The sequence below is a fragment of the Harpegnathos saltator genome, unplaced genomic scaffold, assembly GCF_003227715.2.
Source record: "Harpegnathos saltator strain DR-91 unplaced genomic scaffold, Hsal_v8.6 scaffold15, whole genome shotgun sequence".
Lineage (NCBI taxonomy): Eukaryota > Metazoa > Arthropoda > Insecta > Hymenoptera > Formicidae > Harpegnathos > Harpegnathos saltator.
Genome location: NW_020229928.1, coordinates 391,021 through 407,513, shown reverse-complemented (window position 1 = coordinate 407,513; position 16,493 = coordinate 391,021). Strand labels below are relative to the sequence as shown.

Genomic DNA, 16,493 nt, shown 5'->3' with positions numbered 1-16,493 from the left:
GTCACAAATATTCTAATATAAAAATAAATTATAGCTATTTTGAAAAATTTTAAAATAAAAATATGAGATGCATACATGAGGTGGCATACATGTAGCTGTAGTTTTCTGTAGATATAAAATCGTCGGTTAATGCGTGAATATCCAAACGTGTGGAAGGTTTTACAGCGATTCATTCGATAAATCAAAGTTGCCGGGCTCCGGTCTCAAGATGGCCGCCGAGCACTGGGAAGTGCTGCCACAGTGCGGACGTCCGCGTCACTATGATGCGCTCACGCGAGGGACGCGCAGTTGAATCGGAGCGCTCGTAGTACATACGACGTCACTCGTCGCGATGACGTTCGGACGTTTCGCGCGAGCCGGTGAGGTGACGTGCTGAGAGAGCGGGTGTTTCGGTGAGAGGAGCGAACGTTTGAAAACGGGCTGTGACAGAAAATCACGTTCAGTAGCGGGACGCGCTCCGTGCTGGGTGGGTGGGTTGTTTTCATGATTGTTTGCGCTCGAGTGCACGCGGAAAGCGACGAGAACGAACGATCGAGTGAATGAACGACGACGCGTCGCGACGAAACGCGATGCGCTTGTTCCTCTGCACCGACGAGAAGAGCGACGAATCGAATGATTGATCGAGCGCACGGTAGCAGCCGCGGCTTTCAACATGTCCATGAAGGTGAGTATCGACGAGTCGAAGGTATACCTGAGGATACGCCTCGCGCTCTCTTCGTGTCATCGCGATTTTCAGGAAGTGACTCTCGTCACCCTCGGCGAGTTCTCGGAACGGCCATTTCTCCGGTTTTCATTTGTTATTAATTGAACTGAATTTAGTCGACGATTTTTCCAAGGAGGTCGTGCGTTTTCCGCTCGGACTGTACCTTTTTTGCAGTGTTTTTATTACGTCGAGCGATTCACCTTTGCTCGAAAGAAAGAGAGGAAGAGAGTAATAGCGAGAAGTCGCGTCGCTTATCAGTTGTTTACTCTCGTTTAGGGGTCATAATAGCGCGAAATTTTTTCGGCGATCGCGAGAAGCCCGTGCGCTGTTTTCGCAATACATATTCGTAATCGTCGCCATTTAGTTATTGCGCCTCTATCCCTGCTCAGTCTCTGATTGGCCAGCCGGGACTTTCCGGAAGAGAACGTCGCTTCCTCTCGCTCGTTTCTCACCGCGCACATAACGCGATTGTACTTAATCTTCACGTTGATACCGCACGATTTTCGTGTCTGGCGAGGAAAGAACAAGAGCTCGTGCTCGACGACATCGAGTTGCGCGACGAGAGTGTACGCGCATGTATCTTTTTATATTTAGCGCGTTATTCGCCATGAATGGGCGCACACCTGCGGGCGCGATTAAAAATAAAAGGCGAGCGTGTCCGTGCGCGACGAGGCGCCGCTTCATCGCCAGCGGATTCTTCCGCGGGTGTGTGTTCCGCTACAGGAGGCAAGAGAACATTGGTCGACGACACGGAATCGACGTCGTGAAATCCTGCAATAAGACTTTTCCGCGCCATCGAGTGCTTACCGATCACAACGGTAAGCGCGTTCCGCAATTTTACGTCTGCGATCCGTGACGCGAATATCGGCGAATAACGGACACCGCTCGCACGTCAACAGGCCGATTTTCTCCGTCCGCGTGGAATTTTTCGAGGTAGCTCGGGGCGAGAGTAGGGATGCCGATTTCTTTTCAAACAGATCGATTTAAAGATCGATTCGAATCACGGAGAAGAAGACGGTTTATAAAGAATTGAATTCAGAAAATCGATTAAAGTGAACCACTCATTAAAATAAAAGAACCACTACTACTACTACTACTATTACTCATTAAAGTATTATCTGTCAAATTTCTACACTCTAAAGTAGACCTCGTGTAATTCATATAGTTTAATATGAATTAAAGAAATTAAATTTTAATATGAATTAAAGAAATTAAACATATGGTATTCTTTTGGTTGTGTTCTGTGTGTGTGTGTGTGTGGCCAGAACAAAATAGAAAAAGATCTTTAGATCTTTGTGCTAAGGATTTAATTAGTTTGATTAAACGTCAATCAAGGGTTTTTAAACGTTATTAAATAAGAAATCACGTTTACTATTATGTACACATATATATGTATACAATGTATACTATTATATAGAGTGGCTGTGATTGGTTCGCGCGTTTCGTTCCGCTGAAAATTCTCGTCTATGGGACATCGGTTTAAAGGCAACATAAATGTGCATTGTGACTATTGAATGACTTCAAATGTTACAACTAAAAGAAGTAAAACGGAAACTACGTATATTACTATAGAAACTGAAAAAATCATGTTGGCGATTTTCAGAATTTACAGATCGATTCTTGAATTGATTCAGTTCCAGAAAATCGATTTGAAATCGATCTTTTAGGCTTTATCCGATTAATCGATCTTCGATTAAATCGATTTAATCTTAAATCAGCATCCCTACGCGAGGGTCTCGTTGAGACGGAATAATTGAGACGTAAAAATCGGTTGGGATGCACGTCTAATTTCTCGGTGTAAGCCACACGCGATGTATCGTTTCGCTCTTTTTTTCGTTTTTTTTGTCGTCTCTGCAAAATATGTCTGCAAAAGGTATGTTTGTGTCACCGCTGGAATCGTTCCGTAAACATCGAAAACGAAGGTCAAATTCATCGCGATTGTGTCATGGGACGGAGTGTGGACTTGCGCGAGCAAATAAATGTTGAAAAATATTCGCGTAGCATTCATCGTTCCGTCGTAAAATAAAGATCGGAAATAAAAGCCGGCCTTCGCGGCTGACTGAAATATCGGCGCCACGTGCCGATGACAGTGGCGGAGATACTTTCGGGATTATGGAGGCGCTAAAAATATTTGGCGAGTTTCGGGTCGCGTCGCGCCTTGTTTCAGTCAGTTGTATGCATATTTATGAATACACTTTTATTACGTACATTGCACTCGGCCGACGTCTGGCACCGGAATTCTTCCGTGTCGGATTCGATACATGGTAATGTTTTCGATTGTTTCGCCATGTCTATATTCGTTAATGCGTTGACACTTTAATAATCCGTGGTGGGTGACATATACAAATATTTGTATCGAGTTATTTATGTAAATGAAGTATTTATTAAAATAATATTATAAAATATAGAGTATAATAAAGTAAAATTATAAAGTTATTTAAATAAAATACTCGCTAAAGTACAAATATATATTTTATGGAATATCTGCTTTCATGTATCTTGCAAAATGTTTTTTGTTCTTCTGTAGCATGCAAAAGACACGCATTCCGTCGGTCAGATGACGCATTTTCCAATTTCGAGATCGATTTTTCCCGACAGACCGCTCGAAGAGATCGTATCCTTTCGATTTTATGTTCGTGCAGAATTTAACGGAACATTCTCGCGCGGTTTCCTATCATTCACTGTTTCTTTCAACAACCGCTACTTTACGCGATCAATCAAGTGAAAAAGCCCATTAGTATCTAATCGGTTATCTCCTCGTTTTTACAGAAAGAGTCGCCTTGGGACGTGGAGTTGCACCTGGCGGCGGCACGTGGGGATGCCAAACGTCTCCGTGTTTTGCTGGACTCTGGACGCGTCCACGTCGATTGTAAGGACAAGGTGGATATCGTTCCCCTATTCCCCGCGATAAAATCCAGGAAAGCCATCGCGTTATTTGTCGGGAAATATATCTTAACGCTCCCTTGTTATATCATAAAACGTTCCGATCTACCGAAAAGGTAAACGATAGACAGCCGGAAGTAGATAGCGTAGATTTAATCGAAAAATGATCCTCCCTTCGAGACTGATGATGTTATCAGCGAAAGATCGGATCCAAACGGGCCGGAAGCCAAAAGACATTTGATTTGGTTCGGGTCGCTCGAAAAGAGCGTTGTCAGAGACGGGCTCGAAACTACTTTTTTTGGAAACGCGAGAACTAATTTAACGACGAATCGGTGATTTCACGGCAGAAGCGTGATTTACGGCCGTCAGTTTTCTCTCTCTTTCTCCCTCTTTCCTTGCTGACGGCCAGTCTCATTATGCAAACGATGAGACGATGCACGAGGAACGAGCAGCATGAGTAACGTTACTCTTCTTTGCGTCTCGAAAGTGGTTTATTAGATCACACGCGCGGACATACGTACTAATCGTGCCACTTCGGCAACGGATGCCGCGCGTTTTACCGGCGTATTTTCGCGAGCTCATCCATATGGAATCGTGTCGTGGCCAGGCTGAGTCGAATCGAGCCCACGATGCCATTTGATCGTCGTTGAATGTGATCGCCAATTCGTTTGTCTTCGAACGCGCAGCGTACCAAAAAAAATCGTGATCGAAAATTATCGAAAATTTAGCACATAATATAACACATATAATTTTATATGTTAGATAAATATATTCGTTAATTGTTATACATTGGTATAAATTTAAATTAAAAATTACATTTACTAAATATAATTATATGTAATAAAAATTATATTATCGCACACGCGCGCGCGCACGCGTCGAAAAGGGAAGAAAAGAAGACTTCGAGTCTCTCGGCGATGATAATAAAGAGGAGACGATGTAACATGTTATCGTTGTCGTACATTAAGTCACGTGTTAGCACGCAGACAGACCTAGAATTATCTTAATAACTCGCCAAGAATCGACTAGAAAATACGGCATACATTCGACGGTGGAAGTAACGCTCGCCGAGAGGAAAGTTTCGCGGCTAATCGAGTCGTCGGAGCGAAGTTTCACAACGAGGCTGCTCAGCTGACTTTTCTTCTCTTTTTCAGGATGGCACGACACCCTTGATACTAGCTGCCGCCGCTGGCCACATTGACGCCGTGACCGAGTTACTACATCAAGGAGCGGACCCTAATGCCAAAAGGCTGGTGAGTGATTCTGATCTTTTCCACGTGCGAACAATGTTTCCGTGGCGTGAATGAACGAGACTCGCTGTCTGAATGGGACGACAGAGACGCGTCATGTTCGTCGTTTTACTCAACAATGGTCGAAATTTAGAGGCGATGTTCCCTCGAAATTCTCATGTTTCAGAAGTTAGAGAGGAAAGGGAAAGTAGAAAAAATCTAGCGTCCGGTGTTCATTCATGAATTTATGTAACGGCGCGATTCCGCTTGTTGAAAACTCGAGTGCAAGGTGAAAGTGCACTTTGACTCGATTGCGATTTGATTAGGTATAGTGCGTGTGAGAGATTAGTGGCGATGTTCAGCGGGTTTGCTCTCAAGTTGTCAATAATCGTGTACACGAGTACGTTATCAGTAATCAATCGAACTCTATCATTTTTTAAACAGTCAACATTGATGAGATAAGCGATATTTTGAGGACTCCGCCGCTTCAGGTACCATCATTACTCTCGTCCTATAGACGTTCGTGAAAATATATCGCAACTTTACTTTGCGTAGAACCTAATCGAGGCGTTCAATTCGTTCTAAACCTCGTTCTAATCGTCGATGAGCGTCGTGTGTAATCGGAAGCGTTACTACGCGATCGCATACCTGCGAGACACAACGTTCTGCAAACGACTATTACGGCGCCGCGTTGATGATGTGTTTAGTCGCGGTTTGACGACGTTTATTTTTGATGCTGAGTATCGAGAAAATAAAGCAGGATGACGTCTAGATGCGTGTCTGCGGAATTGCGCACTATTTCATCGCGTATTTTAATAAAACCGGTGCCTAATGGCCTAATATATTGCCATCTCGGGTCCGCCCATTAATTGCCATTGCGAAAGAGACTTCGCTTATTTCATACATATTCGATTAGAAGATCAATCGCAGATAATACCAGCAATTAGATATCCGGCTTTGGAAGTGTAGATTCCTCAAGATCGATTCGCCGTCGACCTTTCTCCCGACAAACATTCGATCGCGCACTTTCGTGGACATTCCATTTGAGTATCGCGGTAATTCATTCGCCTTTCAAAGAAATAGATATTTCCTTCATAATCAAGTCTAGAGAGAAAAAATTAAAATAAGCATTATTATGAAAAATAATGTCTTGCTGCGTGCACTTGTAAAGTTCCAGTCGCCGGGGATAATTCATTTGTGATTATAATTGCCGGCGCGTCGACACTTTTACCGTGGACAAATTCGTATTCCGAATTCGTCGAAGAACCCACCTGCTTCTTGAAGAGTGTCTTCTACGTATTATGGTAGCTCGTGTCGTAAGTGCTCTGCGTAACTCGTCAGCAGTTCGGACTTCACGATCTTCTTCTTAAGGATCTCTTTTTTTAGACGCTTGCGCGGCGAGTGTCGCAGCTTCGAAATAGAATTTGTAAAACTTCCCGGGGCCTCACTATCTGCGGGTCCGTCGTGCTTTTCTTTTTCCTCTATCGCTTCACACGCGTCGGGCTTTTACGCTCGTTGAGGAGTCCCAGCGATGTAAAAGCAGAGATGTAAAAAGCTCATCGCGCAGCATGTCGCTCGAAGCACACCAGGGAGCTGTCGAGTATTCCTTTTTTAAGTGCCACGTGAGGATTTATCGTCTTACCACGTTTCTCTCTCTCTCTCTCTCTCTCTCCCTTTCTTTCTACCACAGTGCCTCGTGCCACTCAGAATTACGGCATTGTATGCAAATTGATGACAAGATCACCGGCGTACAACGAAGCAACGTTGCGCTCACACCGTATATTTTAGGAAATATAAAAGTCCGTTTATATACAAATCAGTATTGCAAGCCGTTGCTTACATTTGCGACATGACTACGCGTTTCAGTCTTGCATCGTTCGCGATTTACGAAATAACGGCTCGGATTTTGATTTTCGCATTTCGGCATTAGTTCTCTCGAAAATAAAAATTTATTGTATCGCGTTAACGATACTGACAGAGAGAGATTAACAATGCAAAACAATTGAATTTAAAATTGCAAAGTGACGGTAGTAACAAATTGAAAATGGCAAAAATCAGCAATGCAAACGCGCCGACTCGCGAAGCACGATATCTGGAAGCGCGATTCCAGATATCGGCAAACGCGATTACTGTTGGAAATCGGTGAGAAAACACGTCGCGTGACGAACGAACGCGCTCGAAAATAGAAATGTGTAACGTTCAGCGATCGAGAGAGCCACGAGATCGTGTACGGTATGCTGTTCTCGAGATCGAGCATAAATGACGACGACGACGACGACGGCGGCGGCGGCGGCAGCCAGACGCGGCGGTCGTGCTCGGCGATGAATTACGCAAACGTTCGTTAAAACCCGTTAAACGCGTCCGTCGTCTTACGCAATCAGCGGATCGAGATGCAGCGGGGATCATTTTCACCGGCGGGCTGGAAAACGACGCGATTCCCACCTCAGGAATTATTAGCGCCGCGCCGACCCGACACCGTTACTCGCGGCGCATGTAATTGTATCTCATTTCAGTTTTCATATTAATTTATCGCGCGATAATTCGTCGATAAATTCTTCGGCGAACGGCCGTAATTAGCGGGCAATGATAATCCGCGAATTCAGCTCGCAAAGCGAAGCGATTGGAGATTCGCCACTTTTGTCGAGCGTGGAAATCACGCGCCCACGCCGCGCGATTTCAACGATCCACTCTCGCGCTGATTCCAACAGACGGCGACGCATGTATCGTGCTTAACTGCGTTTTGTATGCAGTATAAATATCGCGCGGCGAATTCGCGGCGAAGCTACCGAAGGAACGAGAAACATTCCAAGGTTACATGCGAACGAAGCACGTGAGCTTGCCGCTAAACCGTAAAATGCCCGCGTGCGTGCAAGTTCGCGTGCGCCTCTTAATAGCGGCACCTGCGAAACATGCAACGTGTACGCGCAACGACGATAATATGCAAGTTGAGGAAGTATCGCTGACAAACGCGTATGCGGCCTGTCCGAACGTTTTATCCGCGTTACACCGCGGTTATCAGCAAGACGCAGGCGGCCGACGAATAAGCTCGCGCCAAGTTGGAAAGAAACGAAAGAGGAAAATGACCGAGAAAAATGGATACGTTTCCGGAGTTTTTCGAAAGCGCAAATTCGCCGGAATAACAAGGAAGAGGATTTGGACCATTCATCTTTCCAAAGTGTCTAGTAAAAATTCACGTTCATAAAATGAAGATTAGACCTCCCAGAGTCACGCGCAGCGCGTGCGGCTAATTGCCACAGCGGTCATTAATGCATTCAATAACTTACGCTTGATAAGTTTGTTGACAATTTTTGCTCTTTGCTCGCTCCGCACGCATCGATCTGAGACGCTTCGGAGAAGCGAATTCTCGGCTGCACGGACACGATGTCGTCTAAAAATTCTCTCCGCGATTATTGATCGTCTCTAAACGTGGACAACGACGTGCTGCGCGAGGGTGAATGACACTTGTCGGGTCATCCGGCAGTCGCTGATAAACCGCGGATCTTAGATGCGCGACGTATCCTCGCCGGCAGATGCAGGATGTGGAGCGCTAATTGGAGCGGCCGTAAAAGATACGTTTAAAATCAAGTTGGCACTTGATATCGAGCGACGCGACGGCTGTCGCGCGTCATTTAGCGCTAATTGTCGGCCGTTCTCCGACAGATTAATTGAAATCGACTCGACACCGCGGCCGCTCGTGCAACGAAAATAAACTGACCTTTCGTCGTTCCGCTCGACACCGAACGTTCGATCGGCGGAATCTGCATCCGTAAGCTGCGAAGCGCGCGCGCGCGCACGGTACCGCTATATACGCGCGAAATTACGCCACTTACGGCTGTGATTCAGCGGACATCCCCGAGTTACAGTTTGATATACCATTCATACGTTACGGGCGAATATCCCTGGCGAGTGCTGCAATGAGGAGGCGAGGAGAGCCAGTCCTCGCGACTGCGAGCCCGCGGATTTCTTTCCTTCTTTTCTTTTCTTTTCTTTCTCTCGTTCCACTGACGGCGGTGGCTGAGCCGACAGACAGGTTGATCGCCGTTATAGAATTTCTGCGGTTTAGTAATGGATAGGTATTATGTCCCCGCGCTCGCATCACGCTTCGCGGCACATGCAACTTCGCGGTGTACGCGTCGGTTGATCTCGGATGAGCGAACGAGACCAGACGAAACAAGTTTCCGGTAAACAAGGAGGATCGAATTCGTCCTCATTTCGCGCGAAGAAGCGAGTCTCCCGAGGAAAGGAGAGGACGCCAGGAGAGGAAGTGCATTTTTCGCGAATGAATTGCGCGCGCTCTCGTCGAAGATAATGACCCTTTTTTCTTTCTGTTTTTTTAAGCTCGGCGAAAACGCGAAACCACATGGCAAAAGTCGAGATAGAAAACGCGAGGAGGAAATTTCTCTCCCGCCACACTTGAAAATTGAAGCAACGAAATCGTCCACGTGTGCATATACAGCCCCACGTCGATCGCGGAAGTGTAGAATGAGCGGTGGATAAAGCTACGAGTTCCTTCGTCGCTCCTCCGACGGGAGCTTTTACGGCGGTGAAAGTGGACTTTATTCGCGTCCGACTCGCTGGTGGATTATCTACTACTAGGCGTGCACCGCGAGAGGCTTGCTTACGGCCAGAGGTCGTGCACCGTGAAAATTACGTAATCGTACAAGTTAAAGTGAATATTCACAATCGGAGATGAGAATCGGATCTCACGGTTGGCGACGCTTCGCTCCCCCAAGTACAATCGGTATATCTTTCACCGTTTCAGGTATCTCAATCCGCCTGTGACCGCATCGAGTTGCCGCCAATTAGCAACTGTTGACTTATGGGAAATTCGAAAAGCGCCTACACTTTCACCGCTTTGATCAAGTCGCGTGGCGGTGTCTGTGTAGTTCGCTAATTGGTACAACGGGATCTAGGTAAACATTACGAAACGGAGTGCGACGATCGCACGGCTATTAATGTTGACCGCGGCGAGAATGATTTCTATATTTAATCGCAACGTGTGAAAACACTCCGGCAACTGTCGCAAGACATATTTTTGCTTGTGCTAATTTCGCGGGACAAGAAGAAATTGTCGATTGACCATCTTTTTATCTCTCGCGAGATTCCATCGCGTCCACTCTTGAAGCGTAACTCATAAGTTACGCTTGCCGAAGAGATCTTCTCGCGAAAGAGAAATTGATCTTTCCTACGTATCTTGCCAAGTGAATTCGGCGATACATAATCCATACGGTGCTGTCAGACTGGCCGTCGCAAATGCACTTGGTGAAAACAACATCCAGAAAGACAGAGAGAGAGAGAGAGAGAGAGAGAGAGAGAGAGAGAGAGAGAGAGAGAGAGAGAGAGAGAGAGAAGCCTTCACCGCGAGAGATAGAGAGTAGGACTGAATTTTCATTTTTAAATTGCTTCCGAGAAACGCGCGTTGCGCTTCGTTGCCTTCGACTCGAGAACAATTTGCGAGTTTGGCAATAATATCCCCGCCTTCGCATTTTGCATGGTACACCGGCGTTCGCTTCTTTGCTTGCAACTCACTCGCTTCATGACGTTCAGCCAACGTTCGCAGGATGCGCGAGCCGATTGAAATCGCCGAACACAGACAGGCCAAATAGAATTTATCTTCCGTTACGTGAAAGCGTAACGCCGGATTCTAATTGCGCTCGAGAGTGCCGCCGGTTCTCGAAATAAGTTCAACCGCGCAAACGCTCCCGATCGCGATCGACGAAAGTTTCCGCGGCCGAATTTATGCCGCGCGATCCTAGCACGATGTGCGCGCACTTTACATGGCGGATAGTCACGCTTTAATGCGAGACATTATCTTAAATCAGGTGAAGGCCGCGTGCATATGTACGTTGCATCGTAAAACTATGTTCGGCATTATACGCCGCTCCGCTCGGTGGAAATCGATTGTTGTTGTGGCTGTCAAAGTGGAGTAAAGTGCATACAGCACAGCTTCGGGACGAATTTAATTTAGACAATAATTACGACCCCTTCTGCCATCTTCTTGAACATTGTACAGCTGCAGTCGACTGCAGTTCGGTAAGAAATTAAGTTCGATAGTTGATACACAGAGGCTGACGTAACAGAGGTTTGACAGGAGAAACGTGACATTACAGCATTACACATCGTTCCTTGGAGAGAAAGAGAGACTCGGCTTGACATTTGCTCGAAATATCAAGACTGCTTTGCAACCGGTTCCACTGCTAACGTTTACCGTTAAGTACAACTTCCCGTGTTATAGACGGATATAAAGGCATATAAGAATCATGTTTTTGCAGGAAGTTGCGCGTTATTTCTTTTTTTCTGTTAATGAAACCATAAAAGAGAAGCTTGTGTCGTCGCGAGTGGCGGCGAGTCGCGATCTACGTGAAAATTGACGTTTCTCTTTCGCGTCGATCAATAAAAGCAACCGCTACTTAACATTCCTTAACGCCGTTATCGTAATTTTAACGCACGCGCGAGCGAGTCTCATGTATATACGGGAGAATATATCAAAAAGAACTAAAAAGTAAGAGAATTTAGAAAGTATTGAAGATATCTAAGACAAAAGCGCGCGCAGTCTCGCGTACATTGTTGCTCACGGTTTTTATTACTCCCAAGTAAACACCAACTAACGATAATGTTACATAACTCACGATAACGTTACATAACTCACGATAACGTTACATCAATGTCACAACTTTCCACTCAACGATGTAAACATTACACACAACGTATTTGCATATTTACATTATGAGCGGGAAGTTACGGTAATAAATTTCAGAAAATTTTAGTTACACAATATCGAAGTAACGCGAAAACCGAAATAAAAACGTTCAAAAATCTCTCAAAAATAATAAAGTGTTATATGAATGGATAAGTAAATAAAGAGTATAAAAACAAACACATATAATTGAAATTATAACATTGATGTAATGTCAGTCGATTGGATTTACTGTGGGTGGCTTCTCGTTACGTAAACACACGTAATCTTTATCGTGCGTTTCTGCTAATTTCCACGTTGACTTTTGTTCGCAGACCGGGACAACAGCTCTGTTCTTCGCCGCTCAGGGTGGCTACATGGACATTGCGAATCTGCTTTTGGAGCACGGCGCGATCGTTGATTCGTGCAGCATAGTAAGTGAGAGGCGCCGTGCCACGAGCATGTTCGTCGGCACGTGTGGTAACGAGATCTCGCTCTAGCGACGCTAATATATTCCACATGGATTTCAGGACGGCGGCACGCCGCTCTTCGTCGCATGCCAGTATGGTCATCTAGACGTCGTGGAAGGTTTAATAGAGAGAGGCGCCAGTCCGAACGCACACATGAAAGTAAGAGAATATGATTTATCCTACGCGTGTGGGACGTGGATTTTATGGGCGAAAAGAGTGTCGAGGGACGGTTGTTTTACTACTCGTCACGAGTCTGTAATCATCTACAATATCTCCGATATTAGACATTTTCACGACAGATTCCCAGATACATCACGTTCATCAATGTTCACTTAAACGAAAGAAAGTTTTTCGTAGCTCAGTTTTTGGAAGGCCATTTTTATTTCTGAAAAATTTTTTATTTCTGAAAAACTTGTCACATGTGAACTATTGATCCCTCGACAATTCCTTTTAAAGAAAAATCAACGTCAAGTTTCAACATTTTAATTTCAGCTCAAGTAGTCTAAGTGGATTGAAAGGCGATTCTCATGGCTGCAAATCACCCTCTATATATCAGCACATATTAGTGACATATGATACCAGAGATAGATACATAATATGTATAGTTGAACAGCTTGATCGTCATACTGGTAACACTAGAGTACTGCGTATCGTATTCATATGTCATTAATATATCGCAAAAGTGATTTATCGTGAAAGAAAGGTGGCACATTGATATGCAAGAAAAAAACTAAGAATGATTATTGTTTGGCAGGATGGCGCTACGGCGTTATTCATCGCCGCCCAGAATGGTCACCTCCGTATCTTGGAAGTCCTGCTGGAACACGGGGCGAAGACCGACGCAGCGAGAACGGACGGCGCCACGCCTTTATGGATTGCGGCACAAATGGGGCACGATCACGTCGTGAGGAGGCTGTTGAAAGCTGGAGCGAAGGTCGACGCCACTAGACACGTAAGTCCTGGCAGGTCGCGAGCAGTCTCCGCACTGTTTTCCATAATTGCCGAAAGCGTACTATTGTGTCGGAGTGACGAGCAAATTGTCGTCTTGAATAATCCTCTCCTCCTCTGTCTCGCCTTGCAGGACGGTGCGACCCCGCTCTTCAAAGCCGCCCACAAAGGTCACACTGCTGTGATCGGCGAACTGCTCAAGTATCGTCCTTCGCTCGGCGTACTTCCGGTAAAATGTCCGCTGACACTCTTGCTTAGGAAAACTTAGTGAAATATCTGTTAATTTTTTTTGTATAAGTATTATCTATTTTGTAAATATGGTATACCTGAAATATACTGATGAAAATAGAATGTTAGGCATAACGTATACATTAGAGACTATAAAGGCCCAACTACTAGTCAAAAACTAATCTGCGCATTATATTGTTGCATTGTTTCGATATAATTATTTTATCTTAACGCACATTTTTCCTTACTACATAAATATTTAAAACATAAATTGTACATTCTATATATGTATTCTCGTATGTATTCTTGATATACATTTAATGTATACTATAATTATAATTATATAATAATATAGTATACTAATTATATATAATTATATATAGACACATAACGAACATCTTATTATTATAAAAGACTTATTGATATTCTTTATGATTTCAGAATGGCGAAAGTGCACTACATGCTGCTGCCTTGACGGGACATATGACGGTGGCAAGACAGCTTGTGGGAGCGGGAGCTGATCCTTTGCTCATAAATCAAGAGGGCATTACGCCGTTACAGCTGGCTATCAGGCACTCGCAGACTCAAGTCGCCAATTACCTTAAGGACAAAGTGAGAGTGCGAACCGCATCCTGTTAGCGATAAATATTTTCTCCATCTTAATACAATCATATCAGGAATCTTGAAATGTTACTCGACAAGTCTGGCTCAGAAATCAGTATTTCTAAGCAGGATACAATAAAAATATTCGTAAAATGCGACGTATATGAAAAGTAATCCGGTCTTGATGATAATAAGAATTTTATTAATTATCATATAAGAATATACTTTGGAAGAAAAGAGACCACAATATCCATGTCTTCGATTTTTGATTAGAGAGAAATCATAAAATTTCCAGATATTTGAGAATTATATATGTTAATATATTATAATGTTGATTAATATCTTAGTGATTAAGAATAAACTTTACAACTTTACAACTTTGAAGTCAGAAAACTCTTAATTTTTAAATTTTCTTAAATTCTAAGCTATTTTATGATCATTCAAGAATGGTATATTATTATGGGAAAGTAACTTAAAGTATGCTATTTTTTTGTTGCGTAATAAAATTCTATTCTTCTGTTAAACTTGATTAGTAAGATTGATATCAAGATGTGATTACTCTTTCGTATGCTACACAAACATAATGACATAAATGATATAAATTACACTAATCATATGAAATATATGACAATGAAAGGAAGTTCCATGAATATATGTAAAAAGATAAACACGCCAAGATAAATGTATATTAACGTACATTAACGTTGGTCACACAGAGATTACGAGCAATCCGTCTGCGAGAGCGTGTTAGGTATGTTCGTTTCAATTGCATTTTCGGCACTCGATTTCTTCGTCCTAGTTCCTGGCATGGCCTGGATATTTCCATTCGTTATTCAAGTGCGAAAAGTGATAAAAAATGTGTTTGAAACGAACAAACTTATTGTTATGTTTTGTACATAATCGCGATACCATTCCGTTCTGTTGTAAATCTCGGTAAAGATATTTTAATACACTTTCTACTGTAAATACGAATACGGTTGTACAAACGTTTGTGAATGTTGAAATGTGGTAGATCTATTCCTTTCTGTTGTTTTGCGTAGTATATTGTATTAGTGTTGAAAAACGTAGATATTTTGGATTTCATCGGTTTCACAGTAACAGAATACAATGATGTTGATGTGCGTGTTGTTACTGTGCATGCAGTAACAGTATGAAAAATTAATATTTATCAACAGCCTGTCTGTAACTATCGAGTAAGTATATTATCGATTGATTTGTTAAAAATGACGAGTTCATAAGACTGATTGATTCGCCTTGGAATACGTATTTTCTATCGTTCTTACGGTGTATAAGGTATAGATCTTCTATCTATTCTATTACAAATAAGGAATTACAAATAAGGAAGTCAATACGTAGTACATATAGAATTGTCGATTATTCGTAACACATTTTATTCAACGTAAAGGTTTTTCTCGATGTACTGGACAATGTTTTGCGAAAAACTGTCAATCAATTCGTGACGCATAGAATGTCGCAAATATATATATACATATATCGTCTGGATAACATTGTCGAAAAATAGTCTTCGATGGAAGTTAGAAACTACGGTGATACTTTACTTAAAGCGATAATTCGCTTCAATATATTTGAATACTTGTAATAATTTTAGCTTCTTAGCAAGATAATAAGTACTCGTCCCGTCTTCCTAACATAAAGCACTCGTTTATTAGATACAACTAATTGTTATTGTTAACAAAAACTTGCAAGAGAAAAACAAATAAAGAACTTTATGAAGAAGACAGAGATGTTACTAAAATAATATATGAAATTATACATTGCAAATATATTCCGTTATGAAATAATTCCGTTATGAAATACTAATGTTTAATATATTAGTATATTTTTTCATGAGGAATATGTCATATTTGTGATGTATAAAATATATATTAGAAAAATATATTAGAGATATTTAATTTTTACATGATTAGAGACAAGTTACATACGCTTTATGTAATATCACAGAATAGTTCACACAGTACTCAGTTCACACTATAAACTGAAATCGCATTTCTTTCACCAAGTACTATGAACACATAAAGAATGTGTTAAAAATGCATGATTTTCACTATAATCACAACGGGTGATATTATAATGATGTCAAAAGTCAAAACTAGTGCAGACAACAAATTATATACTCAGATTCCCAATAACAAAATTAACAATGAAACTAACAATGGGAACAAAATATTCCTCGTTTTGATTAAAAAAAATTTTGATCTATTAAAATAAAACATGCTATATTGTTGTTCGATTAAAAACGCATAATATAATATTATATTGCGTTATTCTTAACTTGCATATATCGAATAATTAACAAAATTGCAGGAACTTAAATAGCGTGCTAAATATGTAATATTTATACACTTTTATCATGTGTTCCGTGTGAATAACTTATCAATAGATATTACAAAAATGAAAATTGGCAGTTTTTCACAACTAAATTCAAGACTACGATACTTCTTGCGATTAGATCAATGTGAAAGTTCGACCGTTCTCCGTTTTAATTGGTCTGAGCCATCAGAGTTCTTGGAAAAACAATTAAAAAAATTTGTTTTTGCCACAGATGAAAGAATTATATTACAACTGTAAATTCGTTCTCGATTTTCTGCCATGAGCGACGGCAGGGAATTTTTGCAGCGATCTAAGTATCGTTCTAATGTATCGTATCGACGAAATTAATAAATTAGGCGAAGAGATGCACACTTGTAATTGCTCTAAACGCCGGCCTTGCGACATCGCCGCCAAGTGCCCAT

At 42.4% G+C, this 16,493-nt stretch overlaps 1 protein-coding gene across 1 annotated transcript; it reads left to right on the top strand.

The window, feature by feature from the left end:
- Positions 1-277: 277 nt before the first annotated feature.
- On the top strand, positions 278-16,186 carry LOC112588060 (ankyrin repeat domain-containing protein 29). The gene is made up of 8 exons (XM_025296589.1): positions 278-664; positions 3,473-3,583; positions 4,741-4,839; positions 11,827-11,925; positions 12,022-12,120; positions 12,716-12,913; positions 13,043-13,138; positions 13,579-16,186. The coding sequence occupies exons 1-8, from the start codon at positions 653-655 to the stop codon at positions 13,774-13,776; spliced, it is 912 nt and encodes a 303-aa protein (XP_025152374.1). The 5' UTR covers positions 278-652; the 3' UTR covers positions 13,777-16,186.
- Positions 16,187-16,493: the final 307 nt, after the last annotated feature.